The sequence below is a fragment of the Colletes gigas genome, unplaced genomic scaffold (genome assembly GCF_013123115.1).
Source record: "Colletes gigas isolate AHSC1104 unplaced genomic scaffold, ASM1312311v1 Colletes_gigas_Sc00104, whole genome shotgun sequence".
Lineage (NCBI taxonomy): Eukaryota > Metazoa > Arthropoda > Insecta > Hymenoptera > Colletidae > Colletes > Colletes gigas.
In genome coordinates, this window is record NW_025106730.1 from 72,704 (window position 1) to 95,443 (window position 22,740).

The 22,740-nt window shown below is 33.8% G+C and overlaps 1 protein-coding gene across 1 annotated transcript; it reads right to left on the bottom strand.

Annotated features, from left to right (window-relative positions):
* Positions 1-12,416: 12,416 nt before the first annotated feature.
* LOC122404111 lies at positions 12,417-14,919 on the bottom strand. The gene is made up of 2 exons (XM_043408012.1): positions 14,855-14,919; positions 12,417-12,705 (listed from the first exon to the last, which is right to left on the bottom strand). The coding sequence occupies exons 1-2, from the start codon at positions 14,900-14,902 to the stop codon at positions 12,472-12,474; spliced, it is 282 nt and encodes a 93-aa protein (XP_043263947.1). The 5' UTR covers positions 14,903-14,919; the 3' UTR covers positions 12,417-12,471.
* Between the last annotated feature and the right edge of the window lie 7,821 nt (positions 14,920-22,740).

Consider the following 22,740-nt stretch of genomic DNA (forward strand, 5'->3'; position numbering starts at 1 on the left):
AGAAACTGGTGTATAAACATGGATACCCAAAAAATGGAAGCTGTATCATTGAAGCCAATCAAATTAACAAGCCTGGATCTGAACGATTTCAAATACGCTAGCAAAAAGATGGACGAATTCGATGACTTAATAACTCAACGATTAAAAGAACCTTTCATCATAACTCATACGCGCTGGTATACAATAGCACTGGGTGTGATAGGCGCAGTGCTATTCATTTTCATTGGCGGGAACTGTTGTCGCTACTTTGGATGTTGGAAACTCCTCCAAAGACTTTGCTGCTTCACCAAAAATCCCCGCAGCGGAGAAGTGATTCCACCACTAATCGAGAATTTTGTAAACTGTACGTTTGACTCTGACGTCCGCACGGAGACATCAGGAGACATCGTCGTGTTGGATTTCCAGCCCCAAACACAAAACGTGGAACCCTTGAACGCAAGAATGGAGGAGGCCACCGCAGACGTACCGCCCTCACCATCACTACCATCACCTTACTATCTACGAAGTAAAAGTAATACTACAAGAACTCGTAAAAGTACCACTCCCTTGTAACATGATACTCAACTATGTAACATATATTTTATATATTCTATATATTCTATTTTATTTATAAGCGTATTTTATTATATGTATATATACGTCTTCTATTTTTAATTTGTATTATTATGTTCTAGTTGTAATCTGCGCGCGCGAATAATCAGACGATTATAATAGATTTAAGACAACCATAGCCATGTTAACCATATTTTTCTCACACTTCCCATAGAACAAAATTGAAGACTATCGCCTTCAATTTCAAAAAAAAGGGGGAAGGTGTTGGATGACCAACCTCCTTATCAATGTATATTCTGGCTCATCGCCTCTTAGTCGCCTAGATGACAAGCCCTTGCTCATTTTGTCAACAAGGGTAAAGTTCACCTAGGTTCGTCATACCATGCCCCTTTTTCCTTTCTTCGGTTTTAGTATATAAGATTTAGAAAGTAGGCAAGAAGAGCATTTCATTCTTGACTATCGGACTGTTAGGCTCGTTTTAATGTCCGCCATTGTTTGCCTCAAATATACATATATTCATATTTCACCCGCGTACTAATTTCTCCAACCCGGACTTCAACAATTTTGTTTGATATTGCTTTGTTTGTGTTTCAGGAAATCATCGTGGGATAAATAGAAGATAGAAGAAAAAATAATCTATTTCATGTATTTTGTTTCAGATTGCTTAGTTTATGTTTTAATAATTTAGATTTATAGTTAGGTAGAATGTAACAGTATGTTTCAGGAAATCTTCGTCGAAGGATCAACAAGGAAGAATACATTTTCTATGTATTTGGTTAGATGATTAGATAGGTAGGATGTAAACGAATTTAGATTTATAGTTAGGCAGGAATTTGGTTCTCTAAATTAATCATTATATCAGGCAGGCAATATTTTGGTCCATTTCTCTGTTCTGTTGATGAGAATTTAGAGGCAAATTCTTTCTCAAAAAACTCTTTCGTTGGATGTTTCCTTCGTTGGTTGCACTTTCGTTTGTTTCTTCTTCGACCAAGGATTGTTGGTCACAGATCTTTATTAATGGAGGGTGGTTGGGAATCGGTTAGGGCGGGTCTACATTTGCAGCAACCTCCACGTGGTGAGACCTGGATAATACTATTTAGCGAATAATTAATAATCGTATCACTCTTAGCTGGATAATGCAATTTATTAATTAAAAATTGAATGATATTAGCAAATTGACTGCGATCCGCTTTGCATAGATCATCATAAATATAGAACTTCTTCACTAGGTTAGTTTTGATTCTCATTGATTCATCAAAGATGCAAGAGTATTGTCATAGACGAGGTATACAGGTAGATCTTTCACCCAATGGATTTTTTTGACCCATTTTTATGGGGTCTCGAAACCCCATTACCATTTTCGTGTCATTCGCAACGTTACCAATAGATTCAAAAATGAATTTTAATCCCTTCCATAGTCAACTCACATGTCCTTACGCATACACTACAGCTGTCTGCCCATGGAATGGTATTGCACGCTTCGCGCACTACCATTGCAGACAGATGACACGGACAGCGGACAGTCAAAAATTTGTCCCTGCATTTTGTTGCAAGCTTTGTCATAAAGGACGAGTGTCGCCCTGTCATGACAGCAGCGTTGTCACATGACAACGCGACAATATTTTCGAACGGAATTTCTCTTTGTATCATGGCAATTTCAAATGTTTTAAATAAATTATCTGCGTCACAATTTCTGGCATCGAGATGTAATAATTCTACCAATTCCGTTCGAACATCCAAAGTCTCGGGTGCAACATAACGAACAAGAAACGTCATCCATTTCTCGTTAGTCGAGTCGGATGTTTCGTCAATATAAATAGAAAATTTAGTGTTTTGTAAAACACTAGAAATACGTTTTGTTTCTAAAGGATACAAAACGTTTGATATAATATTTGAACACTTTGTTCGACCGAACGACATATGTTTCAAGACATCAGGATCTTGCCCAATGTCTTTGAAAACTTCAAGAATCGTCTCTGCGGTTCGATACGGAATATTTTTTTCGGCTATTAATTTGGCAAATTTGATTTCCGCGGATTTTATCCTTTCATCCAACGACAGAGGCGATTCTTCGGATTGCGTCGTAAAATTACACTGTTCTACAAATTCAATTTTTTTTTCTGTTTTTCAATATCCACTAGGTGACTCTTGTAGAGCTTTGTACCCTAAACACGAATCTGAAAATGGAATTGCTGTATCACCCTCAGTTTTCGAAAAACACGAGTTTTTGTGAAAACGTACAATTTTGGGCAAAAGCGAGGTATTACGCTAAAATTAAAAACATCAGACAGTTCCAATTAATCTTAAAAGATAGAGGAGAGATTCCTGAATATGCTAACATCGATAGTTATAATATGTTGTGCTTTTGAACGGTTGTAAATGATCGCCAAAGTTTGAAAAAGTGTCGAAGTACATACTTTATACACAATACTTTTGCATATTTACGAAAAGTTGTTTACCTGACACGAAATCTATACACAGGATCTGATTCTGCAGACATTTCTGAAGAAGAAACTGACCAACAGAAGTGTAAAAGCTGTTCTCAATTGTCACAGGTCGAAAAAATGTGTATTTGCAACGCGTGCACGACGTTTGACCGCCACGCGGCCATCGCTTGCTTATCTCGGCGCGGCAGTGCCGTAGCTACCTACAAGCGAAACTGGTATAATGGTGCAATAGGGTATGCACTCTGTATATAGTATGTTTGATTTTTTTTTTGTAACTTTTATTGCTTAATATATTTGTATACTCTAGGATACTAATCACTGAATTATATTTTCAAAATCCATGTAAACTTATCAATGGAATCACTCGAACATGTACGCTTTTCTAAGAAAGATCTGGGGTAAATCCTTGCTATTCACACTTCGCTCTTAGGAATATTATTCCTATTCTGTGAGGCAACCCAACAATAAAATGTTGTTTATTTTTTTACGGCTTTATATTTAAAAAACCATTCATATATATACAATGAACATTGAAATTGTTTAGTAATGGAAATGATCGAGAAATGTTTTGTACAAATCCACAAACAGATTAAAAAATAAAAAATGATAAACATATACAGGAATTAGGAGCCTAAGATATTATCGGTGTCGCATCCATTATGCGTAGCTACGGCACTGCCGAGCCGAGGTAGGCTAGCGATGGCCGCGTGGCGGTAAAACGCCGTGCACGTGTTGCCAATACACATTTTCTCGACCTGTGACAATTGAGAACAGCTTTTACACTTCTGTTGGTCAGTTTCTTCTTCAGAAATGTCTGCAGAATCAGATCCTGTGTATAGATTTCGTGTCAGGTAAACAACTTTTCGTAAATATGCAAAAGTATTGTGTATAAAGTATGTACTTCGACACTTTTTCAAACTTTGGCGATCATTTACAACCGTTCAGAAGCACAACATATTATAACTATCGATGTTAGCATATTCAGGAATCTCTCCTCTATCTTTTAAGATTAATTGGAACTGTCTGATGTTTTTAATTTTCGCGTAATACCTCGCTTTTGCCCAAAATTGTACGTTTTCACAAAAACTCGTGTCTTTTCGAAAACTGAGGGTGATACAGCAATTCCGTTTCCAGATTCGTGTTTAGGGTACAACGCTCTACAAGAATCACCTAGTGGGTACGGAAAAACAAAATTCGTGTTGAACAGTGTTATTATTCAAATTGTCTGCGTTATCGTTACTCTTTTTATAATTCTCAATGTGACACTGAGAATCTGCATGATTATAAATCGTCGATAATCGACATGAAAATTGTTTGTTGCAAACCGAACAGAACCATGAATAATGGTCGCCGTCGACTTTATGCAACCATGGCTTGAAATAATCATTCTTAAGCCATTGAGGCACAAAAGTCCTTTTAGAAGTACTATTTTTTTTATGACACCCAGATTCTCCGTGTCTATACACGTTTGAGGAACCGCAAGAATAAGACTTATTGCATAAAGTACAATAAAAACGACTTCTATCATGGGGTATTGCACGTATCCATGATTTAAATCTATGATCATTTATCCATGAAGATAAAAAACCGCGCTTACACTTATTCTTCGATTTCACAACCGTTTCCATGATATAAAAGCAGAAAAGCGAAAGAACAGAAAATTACAGAATACCTACGCGAAAGCTTTTTTTCAATTTAAATGTCTCAGAATGACCTACGGCACGTACCTTTAAATTTCTCCTGATGTTCGTCCTCGTCGACCGAATTCAACTGACTCAAGAGAAACAGCAGTGGCTCGAGCACGTGGCGATAGTGTTTTGTTTATACTGCTCGCGCATCGATGGGCCGTTGAAATGCCCGGACGAAGAAAGGACGTAGATATATATAGCCCAGTTCCCATAGGTTTTTAAAAGGCAATGTAATTAGAAATAAAGTTCTATTGAATGAATAGCAGTATATAGACGTCAATTTAATATATTTCATTTTGCAGAAATGAATTTAGAGGGGAATCAAAAAAAAAGGAAAGAAGAATATAGACGTTCTAATATATGGCATGTGATAATGTTACAAAGAAATAACAATTTTTTACATTTCCCTCCTGATGGAAGTGACCACCACCTTCCCGTGGTTTCCATTGAACGGTAGCGTGCACGTTATTGTTTTACCTATCGTTACAATTATTTTGTTATGTAAAGTTAAGTCAAATATATAACATTTGATTGTGTGTAACAATTTGATACGGTTATTAAAAAACATAGTGGGAAAAGTCAGTAGTAATCTATTTCTGTAGCGTGCACGGTACTGGCTAAGAGTAGTTTTTCATTTTAATTAACCCTTAATTAACCCTTTACGAGTAAGACTGCTTTGAACAACATTATTCTAAAATATTTGTGGAATACGTTTTTTATGTGGTTTAGGTAGGTATGCAAGGCATAAGATTTCGTTTAATTTTTCCTGTCTAGGAAAGATAGGAGAAAAGTATATTTGATCTTAATCCTTCTTAAGATTTATATAAATCGCTTTAAAAATTTGTTACAAATGATGTATATGTATCGAAATAATTATAAAACTACAGACGTATAGTCATCATTATATGGGAACTGATCACGCTTAAAATATAATGAGACCTTAAAACGAGAACATAAAACTTCAATGTTAAGTTTCATTGAAATTCATTCAGCCGTTTAGACGCAATCATGTCAATAGCATAGGAACAAAAAAAAAATATGTTTTTTTTGTAGTAGTCACAATATGATGAGGGGGCCCTAAAACGTGTATTTCCGCTAAAAAAAAATTTCGAAATTTTTTTTTCGTTATTGCAATTCACTTATTGTTAGTCGTTGAAGAACAAAAAAAATGTCTTTTTTTTCAATAGTCACAATATGATCAGGGGGTCCTAAAACGTGTATTTCCGCTAAAAAACAATTTCAAAATTTTTTTTCATTATGATACTTTATAAATTTCCTTATACCTTACATATAGGTAGGAAAGTAAAAATGCTGGGGCAGTCGAGACTTGGAATCGTATGCCGATTATCGCGAGGTCGTATTTCAGCTGTTTCTCTTTTACAAGAGCAAGCAGGAAAGGCTCACACTAGCGTTCTTTATCGATTTACCGAAGTTGTGCGAAGTGCCGAGCTCACGTACACGTGGCTCGTGCGGTAGTGTATGCCTGCTATCCCCACCATTCCGTTAGACGCTAAGGAAGTTCGTCGTCACTGTTGTCGATTTTGATGCACTCAATTATGCCAGATCTGGCCACACTGCTACTGCCCATCAATGCTAATTCAGTGAATAGTTACTCAACTGACCACCATCCATGAGAAGAGGCCGCTAAAATCACCTCCGAATTTTCAGGTCGGTAATACAGTCAGATTCGGCAGCGAAAGTCCATAAGGTGAAAGCACAGACGAGATATATGAATAGACGTTTCACGTAATGTAATTTTTCGGCCGGAGTTTCTGGGGTCCCGAGACCCCATTACCATTTTCGTGTCACTCGCTACGTTATCAACAGATTCAGAAATTAACACAAGAGGAAGTGAGACAGAAAATAAAATTACATAAATTTTATTATTTTTGAACGGAATTAAAGCTGTAGGGTCCATCATTGGACATTAATCGATTAATTTCATTGGAGAAATCAATCGATTAAGAGTATTTAAAAATTTCAAGATTATTAAAATTCATAAGGATGTATTTCATTGATACGTACACCGCAAATTCTCTATTTTTTATTTTAAATTGTAATACATCATTTATTAAAAAAATAACTCGGCAGAAACGTATTTGCGACTCGAAATCAGTTTAATCAGACTGTGCATCGGGGCCCCGGAAACTCCTCATTCCTCGCTTTCGCACACTATGCTCAATTGCGTGTACGTGAGCTCGTTGAGTTTCGGAAGAGCCGAGAAGAACAGGCTGATACTCGCTTTCCTTCTCGCTCTTGCATCGCTGACGTCGTTTACATTTCTCGAAAGCAAGCCTGGCATCGCCAACCGTTCGAATCGTCAGTAAACGACAAAAGCCATCGTGACCGACAGACCTTACATTTCTCGAAATCGGACCTGGGCGCTTTCTGAAGATTCATTGACTTTCCATACGAAGCGACCATGCGTTATATACATATACATGTTATACATGCTAGGAACTATAAATTGTATAACTTTCGTTGTATATCTACTTTCTAATAACATGGGAAAATTTTAAAATATAAAAAAATGTAAGAATACTGTAGATATTTTGCAATGGAGAATTATTGAAAGAAAATGAGGTAATTATTTAGAAAAGGCCGGGTCTCACCGATTTCGATGATTTTTGAATATGTTGTAGAAATCAACATTTTGAGCAACTTTTTCCTATACATATAACCGCCGCTCGGCCTTAGTTTCCGAGATTTTTCTTCAAAAAGATCGCTACTACTACAATGAATTCTGTCTATATGTACATATCTGTGGCTCTGTATTGCATCAGTCCATGATCGTTGCTTTTTTCTCTTATTTGTATTAGTCGGCATGACAACCGACGACAAATAATGTATAATGTGTCGAGCTAAATCTAGTTCTGCATTGTTGTCAAAGGTTCGAATATTCTGAAGTATGGAACTCGCCAAATACATTATGTAGGCTATTTAGGTGAATTCTTCTTCCGTCGACAATATCATGCTAATGATCTAATAATTAAATTTGTCGAAATAATGGCTGAAATCTTTCCCACTTCTGATAATATCAATAAAGAAAATTGAAATAGAAAATGAATGCGTGGCCGCCGTTAGGCGGCCGGCTACACAAATCGAGTTTTTAAGCACAGCTGTTATAAAAAAATGTCTTTTAATAGTTAACCCTTTGCACTCGGCACCTTTTCGGACGTTAGCTATCAGCAACTCGACGCTACTTTCTCGCGAAAACGAAAACCCTTGGTCGTGATATTATATGGTACAACTTTGGAACCAAGTAAGGCATTGTGTTGAAATTTGGTTTATATGTATTTATGGACATTGAAGAACACATATTTACAATACAAAATAAAAATTTATTTCTCATAATTTTCTATGGTATGGTAAATTCTGAAACAATTCCCAATATACATAGCAGGTTGATTTATACATGTTTCACAATAAAATGTTGTTTGACGTCTTTCTCCTGGTGTTTTCCTGTCGGAACAAATAATGCAGTCCCGGTTTCTTTGGCCTACATTTGGAATATGTAGCTTATTATTCATTCTATTGTCCGACAAAGAACGTTAATTTATTTAGATTATAACGAAGATAGCAATAGGAATGGTTCGACTTTGAATGAAGTTTCGATTTTACGTTTATAGTTTTTTACGTTTACGTTTTATGTTCTTTATGTTAAATAATTTTAGTAAACATTAAATAATATAGTTTATATAGTTACGTTTATTGTCCACGTGTTTGAATCCGACCATACGCCTCTGACCATCATCGACAATCCTTCCACTCCCAACGTAAAAACGGCTGATATATTTCTCATTTTAATAGAATATTTCCCATTTTAATAGGAAAGTACAGGAAAACATGTGTTTCTTAAAAAATTGCGGTGAAATCAGTTCATTCTCCTTAATCACTAATAAACTTTCATGTCCCCTCAGAGGGGACGACCGAGTGCAAAGGGTTAAAATATGTTCATAAAATATTATCGTTTTAAAACGTGTATTTCCGTAAAAACAAATTTTTGTAATTTTTTCTTCATTATGGTATATTGCTTATACATTGTATATGCCTACACAGGTCGGAAAGTCAAAAATGCCTAGGCAGTCGAGAATCTCGGCTCGTGAATATGCGAGATCGAATTTCAGCTGTGTTGAGAGCAAGAAGGATAGACTGACATTCGCCGCCTTTCTCGAATCTACGAAGCTATACGAAACGCCAGAACTCATATACAAGGTGGTTGGCATTAGTGTGTGTGAGTGGTGGGGCAGTTCCCTTTCGGCACGGGTCTGCCGTCTGATAATACTCCACTGTCTTTTCCAATCCCTCCCATAATCAACTCACATGTATTTACGTACACACTCAGCTGGCTGCCCATCAATACTAATTCAGTGCCTAGTTTCTCAACTAACCGCCATCCATGAGAAGAGGCCGCTAAAATCACCTCCGAATTTTCAGGTCGGTATGGCAGTCAGATTCGGCCGCGAAAGTCCATAAGGTGAAACGTCTATTCATATATCTCGTCTGTGGTACGACTATCCGAGAATCGTTCACATTTTATCAATGTAAATGAAGCGGCCTTTCCATCAGAGTTAAATACAAAATTTTGTAATTTCTGTGAAACCCGAACTTTCAATAGATGTACGTGGTGCTTGAAATTTTTATGTTTTGACTGTTTTTACGAAAAGTACCATCCAGATTCATGAACTTCGTACATTGAAAATAACATATGTTAAATGTAATTGCTTAAATTCAGCTTTAAAGAAAAAATATTCGTACGATTAAAATATGATTGAAAAAATGAAAGAAAGATTTGTTTTACCAAGGTTCAAACCAGCACAGCAAAAGAAGCTCGGGGAACTTGCAGGCAAACACCTTATCATTCACGCCACGCTGGTTGTTGAATTTATTTCTATTTCTGAAGATAAGTATCTGTAATAACTCTAATAATATCTCAAAGTAAAACCTAACCCAAAATCGGGTACCATTCCAACTTTTCCTTGTTAGAACCGAGTTTTCAATTTGTCTTAGCGAAAATCGCAATCACATTTTGCACATTATTCTAAAACATTTGTGGTATTCGTTTTCAATGCGATTTAAGTAAGCATGTAATGTATAAGATTTCATTTAATTTTTTCTTTTCTAGAGAAGATAGAGAAAAAGTTTATATAATTTTTTTTATATAAAATTTAATTCGTCCTAAGATTTATATGAAACATTTAAAAGATTTTTTATACATTATGCCTATATATCGGAACAACTATGAAACAAGAGATATAATCATTATTATCCATGGACTGATTATAGTCAAAGTCTAACCGGGCTTTGAAATGAGAACATAAAACTTAATGTAAAGTTTCATTTAAATTCATTCAGCTATTTATACTCAATCGTATTAATAATATACATACATACAATGCCGAACAAAAGTATTGGCACAGAGCGTATTTTCAAATAAAATGTTATGCAACTGTGAACAAAGCATAATATCTTCCTTATTTTTGGTATAAAATATAAGTTTGAGGTTTGAACTTTAAGTATCTCGCGAAACAAAGCGATTAAGTAGACCTGTAATAATAAAAAATAGTAACAAACACATACAGGGCAGTTTTCGACGAAACAAAAGTATTGGCACACTTACTGTTTTATAATACAATATTCAAATTAATATTTTGTTTGTAATCCTTTTTGTCTTATTACACTTTGTAACCGATTAGGCATCGAATGTACTAAATTTTGTGTTACTTCTGAACCTATTTCATTCCATTCCTTCATAAGTGCATCTTTTAATTGCTCCTTTGTCTGAATAAGGTGTTTTCGGATCCTTCTTTCTAACTCATTCCATATGTGTTCAATCGGATTTAAATCCGGTGATTGAGGAGGGGTTGGCAATGTATGGAGTGTATTAAAAATGATCCATTGGCGGACAATATAAGCAGTATGCTTGGGATTGTGATCTTGTTGGAAATAGTAGTTTTCCTCAAAATTTAATTTTTCCACACTTTTTTTTAAGTTTTGTTTCAAGATATTTAAACATACAAATTTATCTATAATACTGTCTATAAAAATTAGTTCTCCAAGTCCGGAGGAACTCGTACAACCCCATACTAATACACTACCACCCCTGTGTTTGACAGTTGAGACTATGTTATGTGAATCCAACTCGGTATTACACTTTCGCCATATTCTTATTTAACCATCAGATTTAAAAATATTAAATTTACTTTCGTCAGAGAAGAGTATCCTATCCCAAAATTCTAAATTTTTGTGTACATTCATTTCTGCAAACTCTAATCTGTTTTTTCGATTATTTTGCTGATCAATGGTTTTCTTCTAGCTACTCTTGAATTGTACCCGGCACGTTTAAGAACTCTCCGGATAGTTATAGGATGTATATCTACCTTATTTTCACTTTTCATTTGTGCCGGTATTTCTGTAGAGGCAACTTTAGGATTTTTTTTACAATCTTGGTAATTTTTCGTTTATCTCGTTGTGATAATTTCTGTGGACGATCACTTCGCGGAAGATTTTTTACATTTTGTTTGTCAGGAAACCGTTTAACGATATTTGTTACGGTGAAACGACTTCTATTTACTATTTTAGCTATTGTAGAATATGAATTTCCCTCTTTTGATAATTTTAATATAATTTTTCTCTCTGAAATTGTTGTTTCACGTACGCGTATCTGGCATGTGTGAGTAGGGCACCCGACGGTGCTTTTCTGTCATCACTGTATGTAAGTTGAATTGAAGAGTAAAAATTTGAGGTTATGCATACAAGCACAAATGCATACGAAGTAAGTAAGTACGAATAGGGTGATTTGAATATTTCTATCAATTATCTTACTAATGTGTTAAAAACTTAGTTTACAATTTGTATTGTACTGATACAATATTTAACATGTACGATATTATATATTTTCCATTAATATTCTTAAAAACAATGTCACAATAACGAAGAACTGTTTTTCGAATACGAATTATACTGGACTATTTTAGCGAATCAATTTTATTAAATTTCAAATAACAATTTAACATAAATTAATTGAATTACACTGAAACCTTGATACGTACAAAGAGCAATCTACAATGTATCACTTTGAACAAAATGTTATGGGTGCTTTTCAACGCAACAAAGTTTCATTTTTTCAGACGCTAACTCACGCATACAATATGTAAATAATTGGTGAACATATAAATTAGAACAATATTTGTATACGAAGAAATGATATATCTGATATTGACACTCATTGGTATTGAATCGCTATGAAGAGACAATTAACATGCACTAGGTTTAAGGAATGCGTCAATTTGACGCATTCAGATTCTAATCTTAACGTTACAGAACTCATAAATATTATTTGTTTAATTTATTATTTTTAATTTATATTGAATTTATTTGATATAATGATATAAATATAGACACTAATTAAAAAAGAGAACTGCATTTTAATGTATTTGTCAACACAGGAATTACAATAAAAATATACGCAACGAGTGTCCGTAAACCTAGTGTTAAACACATAAATGTAAACAACATGAAAATTAATGTTTCGTTTACCATCATTTCATTAATTCATATTAAAATATTACAATCGAAAGATAAGATTCCATGAAAAGATCGATTACATATAAATTATTTGTTTTGTAATATTACATATTAACATTTTTATTGCGAACAGTTTCGTACAATGTAAGAAAATTTTTTTTTATTTAATTTAAAGAAATTTTAATAATTGATGGTTGTAACTTATGCCACTGTATGTCTTCATGATTTAAGTAAGCACTGTGTAACGCATGAAAGCTTTAAAACAAGTCCGGTACATAATCGTCATCACCGTAATCACCGTAATCATCCGCTCCGGGTGGTACGAAAATTCCTCCAAGTAGACTCGAAAGATTTTCACCAAGTCCCATGGCCGACGCAACTCCAAAAACCAGCCTCAACACGAGTAATCTCATGAAGTTTACTACGTTTGTTTCTTTACTTTGGAGAGATAATTGCGTAGTTTTTTTTGCTTTGCCATCGACGCAGTAAATCTGTTGATAATTACAAACATTTATTATGATATACCTTTTACAGATGTTAAATATGTGGCAGAAAATTAAACAAAATATATTTATTCATTTTATTTATCATATAGTATTGCTCATAATACTTTGGTATTACGAATCGTAATATGTCCTCCGCTGACTTGAAGTCTCGCGGGACGACACAGTGACAAGGGGAGTCGGACCGCCCATTTATCTATCTCGCTCCTTTGCTCTCAGGCAGTCCACATGTGTGTGTAACTGCCGCGACGAATAGCGAGCTAGAGATCAATGTATGCGTGGGAATACGTGTATCCCTTCTACTTCTCCCACATTCCTTCCGCGAGACTTCAAGTCAGCGGAAGACTGTACCATTATTGTATTACACAAAAATTTTATGCGTGTTAGGTATACTCGACCTATAGTGATAATAATTTTTAAGGAAAATTGACGATCTATTTAATTAACCCATAAGTTTGTGCTGTTCAATATTTTCAGATCGATGAGGATAAAATTCATAACATAGTAGGAAATCAAACAAAATTCGATGGTTCAAGAGATTTTAAAAATTTTTACAAAGTATGAGTTTCACACTGGTTAACGGAACGAAACTTTTTTGATTGTGTGACTGCGTGTATATCTTTGTTCGCATATTCTAAAACCGAATTTTTCCTAAAGAATTTAATAAGTGGAGATGAGAAATGAATTTTATACAACATGCCAGGATTACATCCTCATAAAGTTCTTCTGTACGTTTGCTGGGATCATGAATGTATTTTTTTTGTTTGTGCTTGTATTTCAAATTATGACTATAAAATGAAAATATCGTGCCTGATGTACACTATGAAGCAAAACTGAACACATACTTGGAATTTTAATATAAATAATATTTTATTCAATAAAATATTGAAGGTATAATATAAAATGCGTGTTATTATTTACAATAATTTAGTTTTCTATGAAAAATATTAAATTCGTATTATTGTTATTATTTCGCTTAATCCGAATTTTTTGTGTGGAATCAGTTTTGTACTGCAATTGATTTTTAGTAAATTGTTGAGTTTTTGTAATGTGGTACTTTATAAAAATGCAAACACATAAATGACAAGGAATTGGAGCAACGGCTTTCTTTAACGGAACAACATAACGCAGTGCGGCTGATGTTTGGTCATGGACAAATTTATTACACGAAGAAATAGAAAAAGTCATTTTTAGCAATGAAAAAAATATCGATTTACGTGACTCTGAATGGAACTTTTATTTTCGTGATTTAAGGAAAGACGAATGGTGTTTAAGTCGCCATCAAATGAGCGATGATAGTACCATGGTATGTACTAACACAGACGAGATATATGAATTCATATAAATATATGAGATATTCATATACCTCGTCTGTGGTACTAATATTGGCTATCGCGAAAAAACAGAAACAAGTTTTATGTCAATGTACAATATATTTCTTTTATACAGAGTGTCTCGTAATATGTGGGTCCTACTTCAGGATTAGATTCTACACATGAAAACAATAAAAAAAGTTCATATAAACATACGCCTTATTCGTCTTTGTTTCGAGTTATGGTGAGTTTCTTCTTTAACACACCGTATTTGTTCACCTTCACAACAAATGTTCGAAATGAGCTCCTTGCATCTGAATACAGGCCTGGAGACGTTTTATCATTGACTGTCTTACCATTTTCATTTGTCCAGGAATTGTTCAAATTTCATGGAAATCTTGTACAATTCTTTCACGTAGCATTCCGACGTTATTAATAGGTACTTTGTATACAATGGATTTCAAATAGCTCCAAAGATAATAATCTGTTGGTTTTGACTCGTCGTAGCTCGAAAACAAGGTCGAACAGGACGTACGTTTATATGAACTTTTTTTATTGTTTTCATGTGTAGAATCTAGTCACATGCCACGGGACACTCTGTATACGTATAACAAATATATGTATAAGTATTCAAAGTGTCTTATATTTTTGTCCAGTGCCCTATTAAAGTTATATAAATCCTTCTTAACGATGATCAATCTTTCGATCTGTTAGTAATTTGAAAACATACACCGTTATAGTTCTTATTTACGATTAATTGTCTTTCTTAATGTATTAATTAATTCTTTACATTTGAATCGTACTTTCGCTTAATTTGAACTTACGTTGACGCAAGCAAGAATAATTGCTACTAAAGCAAACGTGATTTTCATCTTGTATTTCCGCTGCGTTAATCACTTCCGGTGAATACCAGCGAATCCTTTTGAGACTCTCGATCGCACTTTTCGTTGCGTCTACGTTCGTTTCCTGCGACGAGTAAATACGTTTAGCATCGATAGAACTGTTTCGACCGCGTACGCAGAGTGAGCAACGAGAACTGAATGAACCACGTTTACGCGACAGAAACTCACACAGTTCTTCTTCTCGTTATATTTCGTGGCTAATAGAGGACATGTACGATCGAACAGATTAACGACAATGACATAGTGAAATAAGTGGCAGTGTCATGATCATAGTATCTAAGTTATTCTATAGTAACGGTACACGACGAAAAAAGGCATCCAGGCCATCTCTCCAGGTTACGCGTTACGTGCTCAGGCGTTGTACAGTCACGGATGGCGGAGGATCCCTTTGGAATCGAGCGCGTGAAAAGAGGCTCTTGAAAGTGTCAATACATGGTCGACCGAAGTTCACGATACTTTCGTCGACGCCCGATAGACAACTAAAACGCTTATGATTTTTTTCTCATTAGAAAATTTGCTGGTCATTATTCTCTATTAAATCTTTTATGAATCATCGGGCCAGGAAAAAGAAAGTAGCGTAAAAGGTCAAACTTTAAATTCTCAAGTTTAAACGTTTCGAACAAAGTAAACGCGGGCACATGGACTGCCGATAAGCGACACTGAATCAACATAAATGATTTTGAACGTTTTAAATAACTATAATTTTCTAAGAACGTCACATTGAAATGTCGAATCGGTATAATAAGATATCGAATTAAGATAAACGTATTATAATATCATCGTTCGGTGTTATGAGTTTTCATTCTTTTAGTACCAACAGTTTGTAAACGACAAAAGTTATTTCATTATCGTAGCAAATGAACGTTATTAGATTTAACTATGTACTTCTAGATTTAAATATTGAAAAAAAAATGAAACAGATTTTAAGGGAACTAGCACGTGTGTAACGTCTATATGTATGTCGTAAACCATTAGAAAGTTTTTATTATCGAAATTCATGTTACTTCACGTTGAAAAATAAAATTATGTTGGCCCTAATTGATCCCCAAATTTAATCGATGCGAAGAATGTCATCGAAAACGCAAACGTGCGACCGGTTGGCGTTAACGTTTGAATGTGGCCTTTGAAGGTAGTCGAGTTGGTTATCTAGATACCGGAACGTTTAAAAAAAGAAACGGACGAAAAAGAAAAAAAGAAGAACAAGAAGGATTTCCGGACGGAAAGGACTTGCGTTAAAAAAAGTTAAAAGAATTTCCTGCAAAGGACTCGCCCGTTTTCGTTGAATATTCTTTCTTATTAATAAAGTGTGTATAAATTGGTTAAAAGTTTTAATCAACATGAAAAAAGTAACGAGACAAAGGCTTGGTCGCCCGAGAGGACCTGGTAGAAGTAATCCAAGAGCAATGGCTGATGAAGTTGTTTCTCTGACATGTATATTATTCTAACGATATGCAACCTCAATGATCAAGTTTTTGACGTTCAACAGAAAAGATTTAATGCTTCGTGGTAAACGTTAAGATGTTATATGTCGTTAACAGCGAGCAAGGCATTAGCCTGAATACATGTATGTAATGCAAATAACAATGCTGACATGGTTCGTTGCTTTACAGCTACTTTACAGCTACCGGTATGAACTTCATACTATTAAGAGGGTATTCTACTGTAAACATTTAAAGGAATCGATTGTTTTTTTTCACATTTTTTTGAAGAACATGCGCAATATCCTTTATCCTTTCTTGTTTCTTTCATATTTGTTTAATTCACAAAAATGATAAGAAAAACTTTAAACGCGTTTATCTTAAATCTATACGTTATTAACTGATTTCCATGATCTCTGAAAATCTATTTGACCGATTGGTTCAGTACACTCGTCATTACAGACCGTACTAGAATTTGGTCCGCAAAAATAATAAAAGACATTATAAAACCGATAATTAAACTTTAAAGTGTTGTCATTTTTTTTAAATTATCGATCTCTTCCTTTCATTTTACTACCTGTTAGTTATGACTAAACTTGAGAATTTTTTATTTAATTTTCATTTCAAACGTGTAGAATTACTGAAATCATAGAAATCATCAAATTACGTTTTCCTTTTTTTTTTACTATGTTTGGAAACATGCAAAATGCCCATTCACACTGAACGGAAATACATATCGAAAGAATCGCATCACTGACACTGAGTGAAACATTTAAATTGGCTGAAAAAGGACGATCGCTAAACAATGGTCGACGGTCTCAACGATTGAATGGAAATGAAAGTCGTTCAGAAGCCTTCCGACAATGACCACTGATCGGGAATGACGCTGCCAACGGCCGACGTTCGATTTGTGGTGTATTCGAAGGACAGTCGAGGATTCACCTGCGACGAGGGTTTCCTATGGAATCGACGATCGAGCGAACACGAGGTGCCTCTAATGAAAGGCAGGATGCGCCCGGGACCGGACGTGATGTTCTTCGCATACAGAAACAGTTCCAGAAACGAAGGAAACACCGTCGCTGGTCTATGATGATCCTACGCCTCCATCAAGATAACCGTGTCCTAAGTATGGCATAGCGAGAAGACGTCACTGGATAAATTTTTACGCCTTGACAACAGTTTGCGTATAATATTTGAGCCGGTTATTATGAAAGTGGTTTAAATGACGAAACCAACAAAATTGTGATTTTCATTTAGTATTATGTCGCACCAACTACATTTAATTATTATAACAGAATTTTTATCAAGTTGCCATGAAATAAACAATAAAATGAAGTTGCCATTTTCATTATTATCTGCTGCATATTTATATTTACTTTAATAGCGACGTAAGTCACTTATTCTTTTATGCGCGGCAATAGAAGAAGTAACATTGCCACAAAAACATAACTATCTCTACATATCCGAAGGATATTAAAAATTAATGAAAATATCGTAATAGATCTAACTTTACTATAAATCGTATGAAACTATAAATGATTTTTTCGACCGAGGAACTAGAAAAAGCAATGACCAAAGGTCAAAAATACTGATGGAAGACCAATTAACTAGTTAAAAATACAGTGAATACGATACATAAAAAAGCTCTATATGTATAGGGTGTTCGGCCAACTCTGAGAAAAATTTTAATGGGAGATTCTAGAGGGCAAAATAAAACGAAATACAAGAATATCAATTTCTTGACTGAGGCTTCGTTAAAAAGTTATTAAAAAATTAAATTAAAAAATTTCAAATCATTCTGAAAACATTATTTTTGGTTACGGAACTCAATTACAATCATTTTTGGTTAAAACATATACCTCCGAAACCCTACTTCCTTTTGAGAAAACAATTCGGGTAGGTGCTGAAAGTCGGCGAACAAAAAATTTTTCAAATCGTTCTAAAAAAATTATTTTCGTTTGCAAGGGTCGGTTATAATCATTTTTGGTCATTAGACATACTCTCAAAATTCTACGCATTTTCGAGAAAAATATTCCTTACCGAAAATCTAATGTGAGGCCAAAAATGTTTCCCTGAAAATGCGTATCTTTGAAATGTCATAACTTCTGAGCGGAATGGAGGATCTTAATGTTACAAAATGCAAACTACGCGTATTTTTACGGAGAATATGTGGAAATTTCAAAAATATTCGAAAAGTTATTCCTTGACTTCGCAAAATGAGAAAAACCCCATATAAATGGTCCAATTTTCAAACGACCATAACTCCTACAATAGTGAATATACTTCATTGGAACTTTGGGGGGAACTAGAGCTCATGGATACCTACAAAAAAGTATTAAACAACTTTTCTGTACAGTGCCAACCAAATTTATTAAAAATGAATTTTTAAGAAAAATTAACAAAGGTGTGGTACCTACAGTTTCCGACGAAAAAAAAATTTTAAATCGTTCTGAAAAAATTATTTTTGGTTGCGGGGATCAATTACAATTGATTAAAACTTCAATTGATTCTGCGGTGGAACTTGGTTCCTTAGATCTTTCGCTAAGAAGGAGTAGACCAAAATTATTTTATAACCTACAGTTGTTTTTATTATTCACTGACACAAGAAAAAAATACTTTATTGGATTTATTATCTTACATTCTATCAATTCATCACGAATATTTTAAGTTATTCAAGCGTGCTATATGGAAAATGCTGTATTTAAATTAAACAGCGAATAAATAATGAAATGTTAATTATAAAGTTGCAATCATGAAATAAATAATACAACTCTAAAACTAAATTAATTTTTGTTAAAGTTATTTTGTAATTTTTCTGTTTTCGTAGATAACATTTAATTTTTGATACAGTTTGCATCACGATGAAAAAATATTTATTAATATTAAATACATGAACTTAAACCACTTTCATAATAACCAGCTCATTTATGACATGACACTAATTTTGTTCCCGTTCAGTTGAGAATTGCATAGGTACAGTCTGTTCCTTAAACATTGGTACCATTATGCATAATTTATACAAAATATTTTTGAAAATCAAGCGATACGTGTAAGATTTTGTAATAAATTTATTGTAAATGAACACGCGTATAACGTTTATTTTTACCAAATTTTAACAAAATTGCGTAATTAATAACAAAAATTATATTAATTTTAATCTACATAGTACATAATAACAAAAGTTCACAAAAGTCTTCGTACAGGCGTACATTTTGTCGAAAAACTATATGCATATTACAATAATTTTATTACTCTATATTAATTGTTCAATATTTCGTCGGTCCACCTTAATTATTCAATTTTTGTGACCCTAAAAACCTAACGTAACATAAAAAAATATCAATCAATCGGATAACATTTTCTGTACACATATTAGTGCGGGCGAAAGATAAACAGTATTATTCATTTGTATTATTTAGTCAGCTGAAAGTGTAAAGTATATGTTGTCATAGAAAAAGTATTAAAAGTACTTTTGCAAATTATTTAATTGACGCTTTCTTTCTTAAATATATACCTATATCAATAAACACAGCAAATTATCAATCGAAACATTGTGTTCAGTTGGTAACAACAGAGATTTTCGTTGAGAAAAGCGATTCAGTAAAACGAAACGATCAATACCTATCAATGGGTCTTTCTGTTACAAACGAAGGTAGGCATAGAACGAAGTAAACGTTTGTTGAGAGTTCATAGACCCAGTCAAGCTATTATTTAAGTTGCTCCATTCAAACGTACATACTACCTAATGTAGTTATGCAACCTACAGGATAAACATAAATTTCTTAATATTCCTTTTAAAATTTTGCGATATTCTTAGATTCTTTCAGACAGAGTCATTGAATAATTGATTATTTTTTTCATTACCGTCTTAAGGAGTTACACCACATTGACGAGCTCAAAACAAGCGATATTTCTATGAATTTTTTACAAAAAGTGTGTGCGTTCAGTCGAAATGATCTACTTACTATGTATGAAGCATTTCTTGAACTTTTTAAAACAATTTTTTTTTAATGTTTATGTTTATTTATAACGGAGAAAGTGGTGTTATCTCGAACCATGCACGATACGCTGGTGTACGTAATAAGTCAAAAACCGTTCAACCGAATTTAATGAGATTTGATACAGATATTATCAATAACATTCTATAACCTTAAATGTTTAATGAGTCAATTGTGATATTAATTATCGTTGACATTAATCAATCATAATCTAAATTTATAGTTTATGATTACAAAGTGGATTTTATGCATATACAGGGTGTTCGGTCACACAAGGGAACAATTTTAATGGCAGATTCTAGAGGCCAAAATAAGACGAAAATCAAGAATACTAATTTGTTGATGGAGATTTCGTTCAAAAGTTATTAACGTTCAAAGTTCCGCCGGTACTAAATTTTTTTCTAGAAAGTGGGTAGGATTTCGGAGGTAGGTCTATTCGCCAAAATTTATTGTAATTGACTCTCGCAACCGAAAATAATTTTTCCAGAACGGTTTGAAATTTTTGAATCTTGTCGAAAAATTTCACACTTTCTTGAATTTTTTTCTCTAAAATGGGTAGGATTTCGAGGGTATGTCCAATTATAAAAAATGATTGTAATTGACCACCGCAACCGACAATAATTTTTCCAGAACGATTCGAAATTTTTTTTTCGCCGAAAAATTTCTTCACACTGATGATTTTTCTTAAAAATTTGTTTTTCATTTTTAATAAATTTGTTTGACGATCTACAGAAAAGTTGTCTAATACTTTTTGTAGCTAACCATGGGCTCTGCTTCAGAAAAAACTTTCTTTCAAATATATTCACTATTGTAGGAGTTCTGGTCGTTTGAAAATTGGACCATTTTTATGGGGTTTTTCTCATTTTGCGAGGTCAAGGATCAACTTTTCGAATATTTTTGCGATTTCTACATATTCTTCACCTAAATACGCATTGTTTGCTTTTTGAAACATTAAAATCGTCCAATCCGTTTAGAAGTTATGACGTTTTAAAGATACGTAAGAAATTTTAGAGTGACATTTCTGGCCTGAAATTATATTTTCGGTAAGGAATTTTTTTTCTCGAGAATGGATATGATTTCGGGGTTGCGTCTATTCACCAAAAATAATTATAATTGACCCCAGCAACCAAAGAGAATTTTTTTAGAACGATTTTAAATTTTTTAATTTTGTCGAAAAATTTCACACTTTCTCGAATTTTTTTCTCGAAAGTGAGTACGAATTCGAGGTTATGTCCAATGAGCAAAAATGATTATAATTGAGCCCTGTAACCAAAAATAATTTTTTCAGAATGATTTGAAATTTTGTAATTCAATTTTTTAATAACTTTTTAATGAAGCCTCAGTCAAGAACTTGATATTCTTGATTTTCGTCTTATTTTGGCCTCTCGAATCTTCCATTAAAATTTTTCCCAGGGGTGGCCGAACACCCTGTATAAATATAACAGTCTTACAAACCAAAAAATAACAAACCTCGAATTTCGAAAAAAATTATCCATGAATCTGATGTCTTGTAATAATAACAATAATTCTCTACCTATTGGACCAAGAAAAAATCGTCACGAAATTAAAAAAAAGGCGGGCAACTTTAATTCGATAAGAAGGCGGTGTAAAATTTGTTACGAAAAAAATGTTAAAAATTTAGGTTCTCAATTGGCAAGAAACTGTACTGTAAAAGTTGCAACATTCTGTGATAGTTGTGTGGATAAATCACATTTATGTTTGCCATGTTTTAACAAAGTTCACCGTAACATCCCTTTGTGATTGAATACAAACTTGTCACATAAATATAATATTAAACATATTTCAATTAAAATGTTTTATTTTAAACTAATATAGACATAATAGAAAAATATTATGTGCAAGGATGCGACTCGCTTGGTAGAGTAATGTTCAGCCAGGTATTTGTTAAACTAATTCCTAGAAAAATAAATGTATTGCTTTGTTGTGTTATGCATCTTGAACTATACACCCTTTTCTTGATAATTATGATTTTTGCACTATTTTAATCATTGTAAAATATACACCAGAAACAAAACAATACAATTGTAAAGCGTGGGGCGTATACGCCCCACGCGGCCTAAACGGAAAGTCTTCAAAAAACGGTCTGGCACGGAACGTGTTAACGCTTGAAACTATTGAAAAATTAATTTTTCATGCGTCTTAAAGAAACTGATATCCTAAATATGCCGCACTTCCCCTGTAACTGTACATTGCTAGTTCGATCGAGCGTCGCCGTTCTTTCAACTTCATTCAAATTCATCCGGAAGCACGGATGTTGAGTGGGTTTCGTGGAAATAAAAAATTCATGTTACGTCAATTTAAAAATCGATTATCATTGAGAGAAGATCGTTTTCTCGTGACGTGCGTGCGTTAATGGAATACGTGTCGCGAA

What these genes read in the sequence shown, in the direction of transcription:
- LOC122404111 (XM_043408012.1), bottom strand. Translation starts at nt 14,902, where the DNA reads ATGAAAATCACGTTTGCTTTAGTAGCAATTATTCTTGCTTGCGTCAAC. An exon ending in TTATTCTTGCTTGCGTCAAC is followed by an intron (nt 12,706 to 14,854) that starts GTAAGTTCAAAT and finishes AATTATCAACAG; the next exon opens with ATTTACTGCGTCGATGGCAA.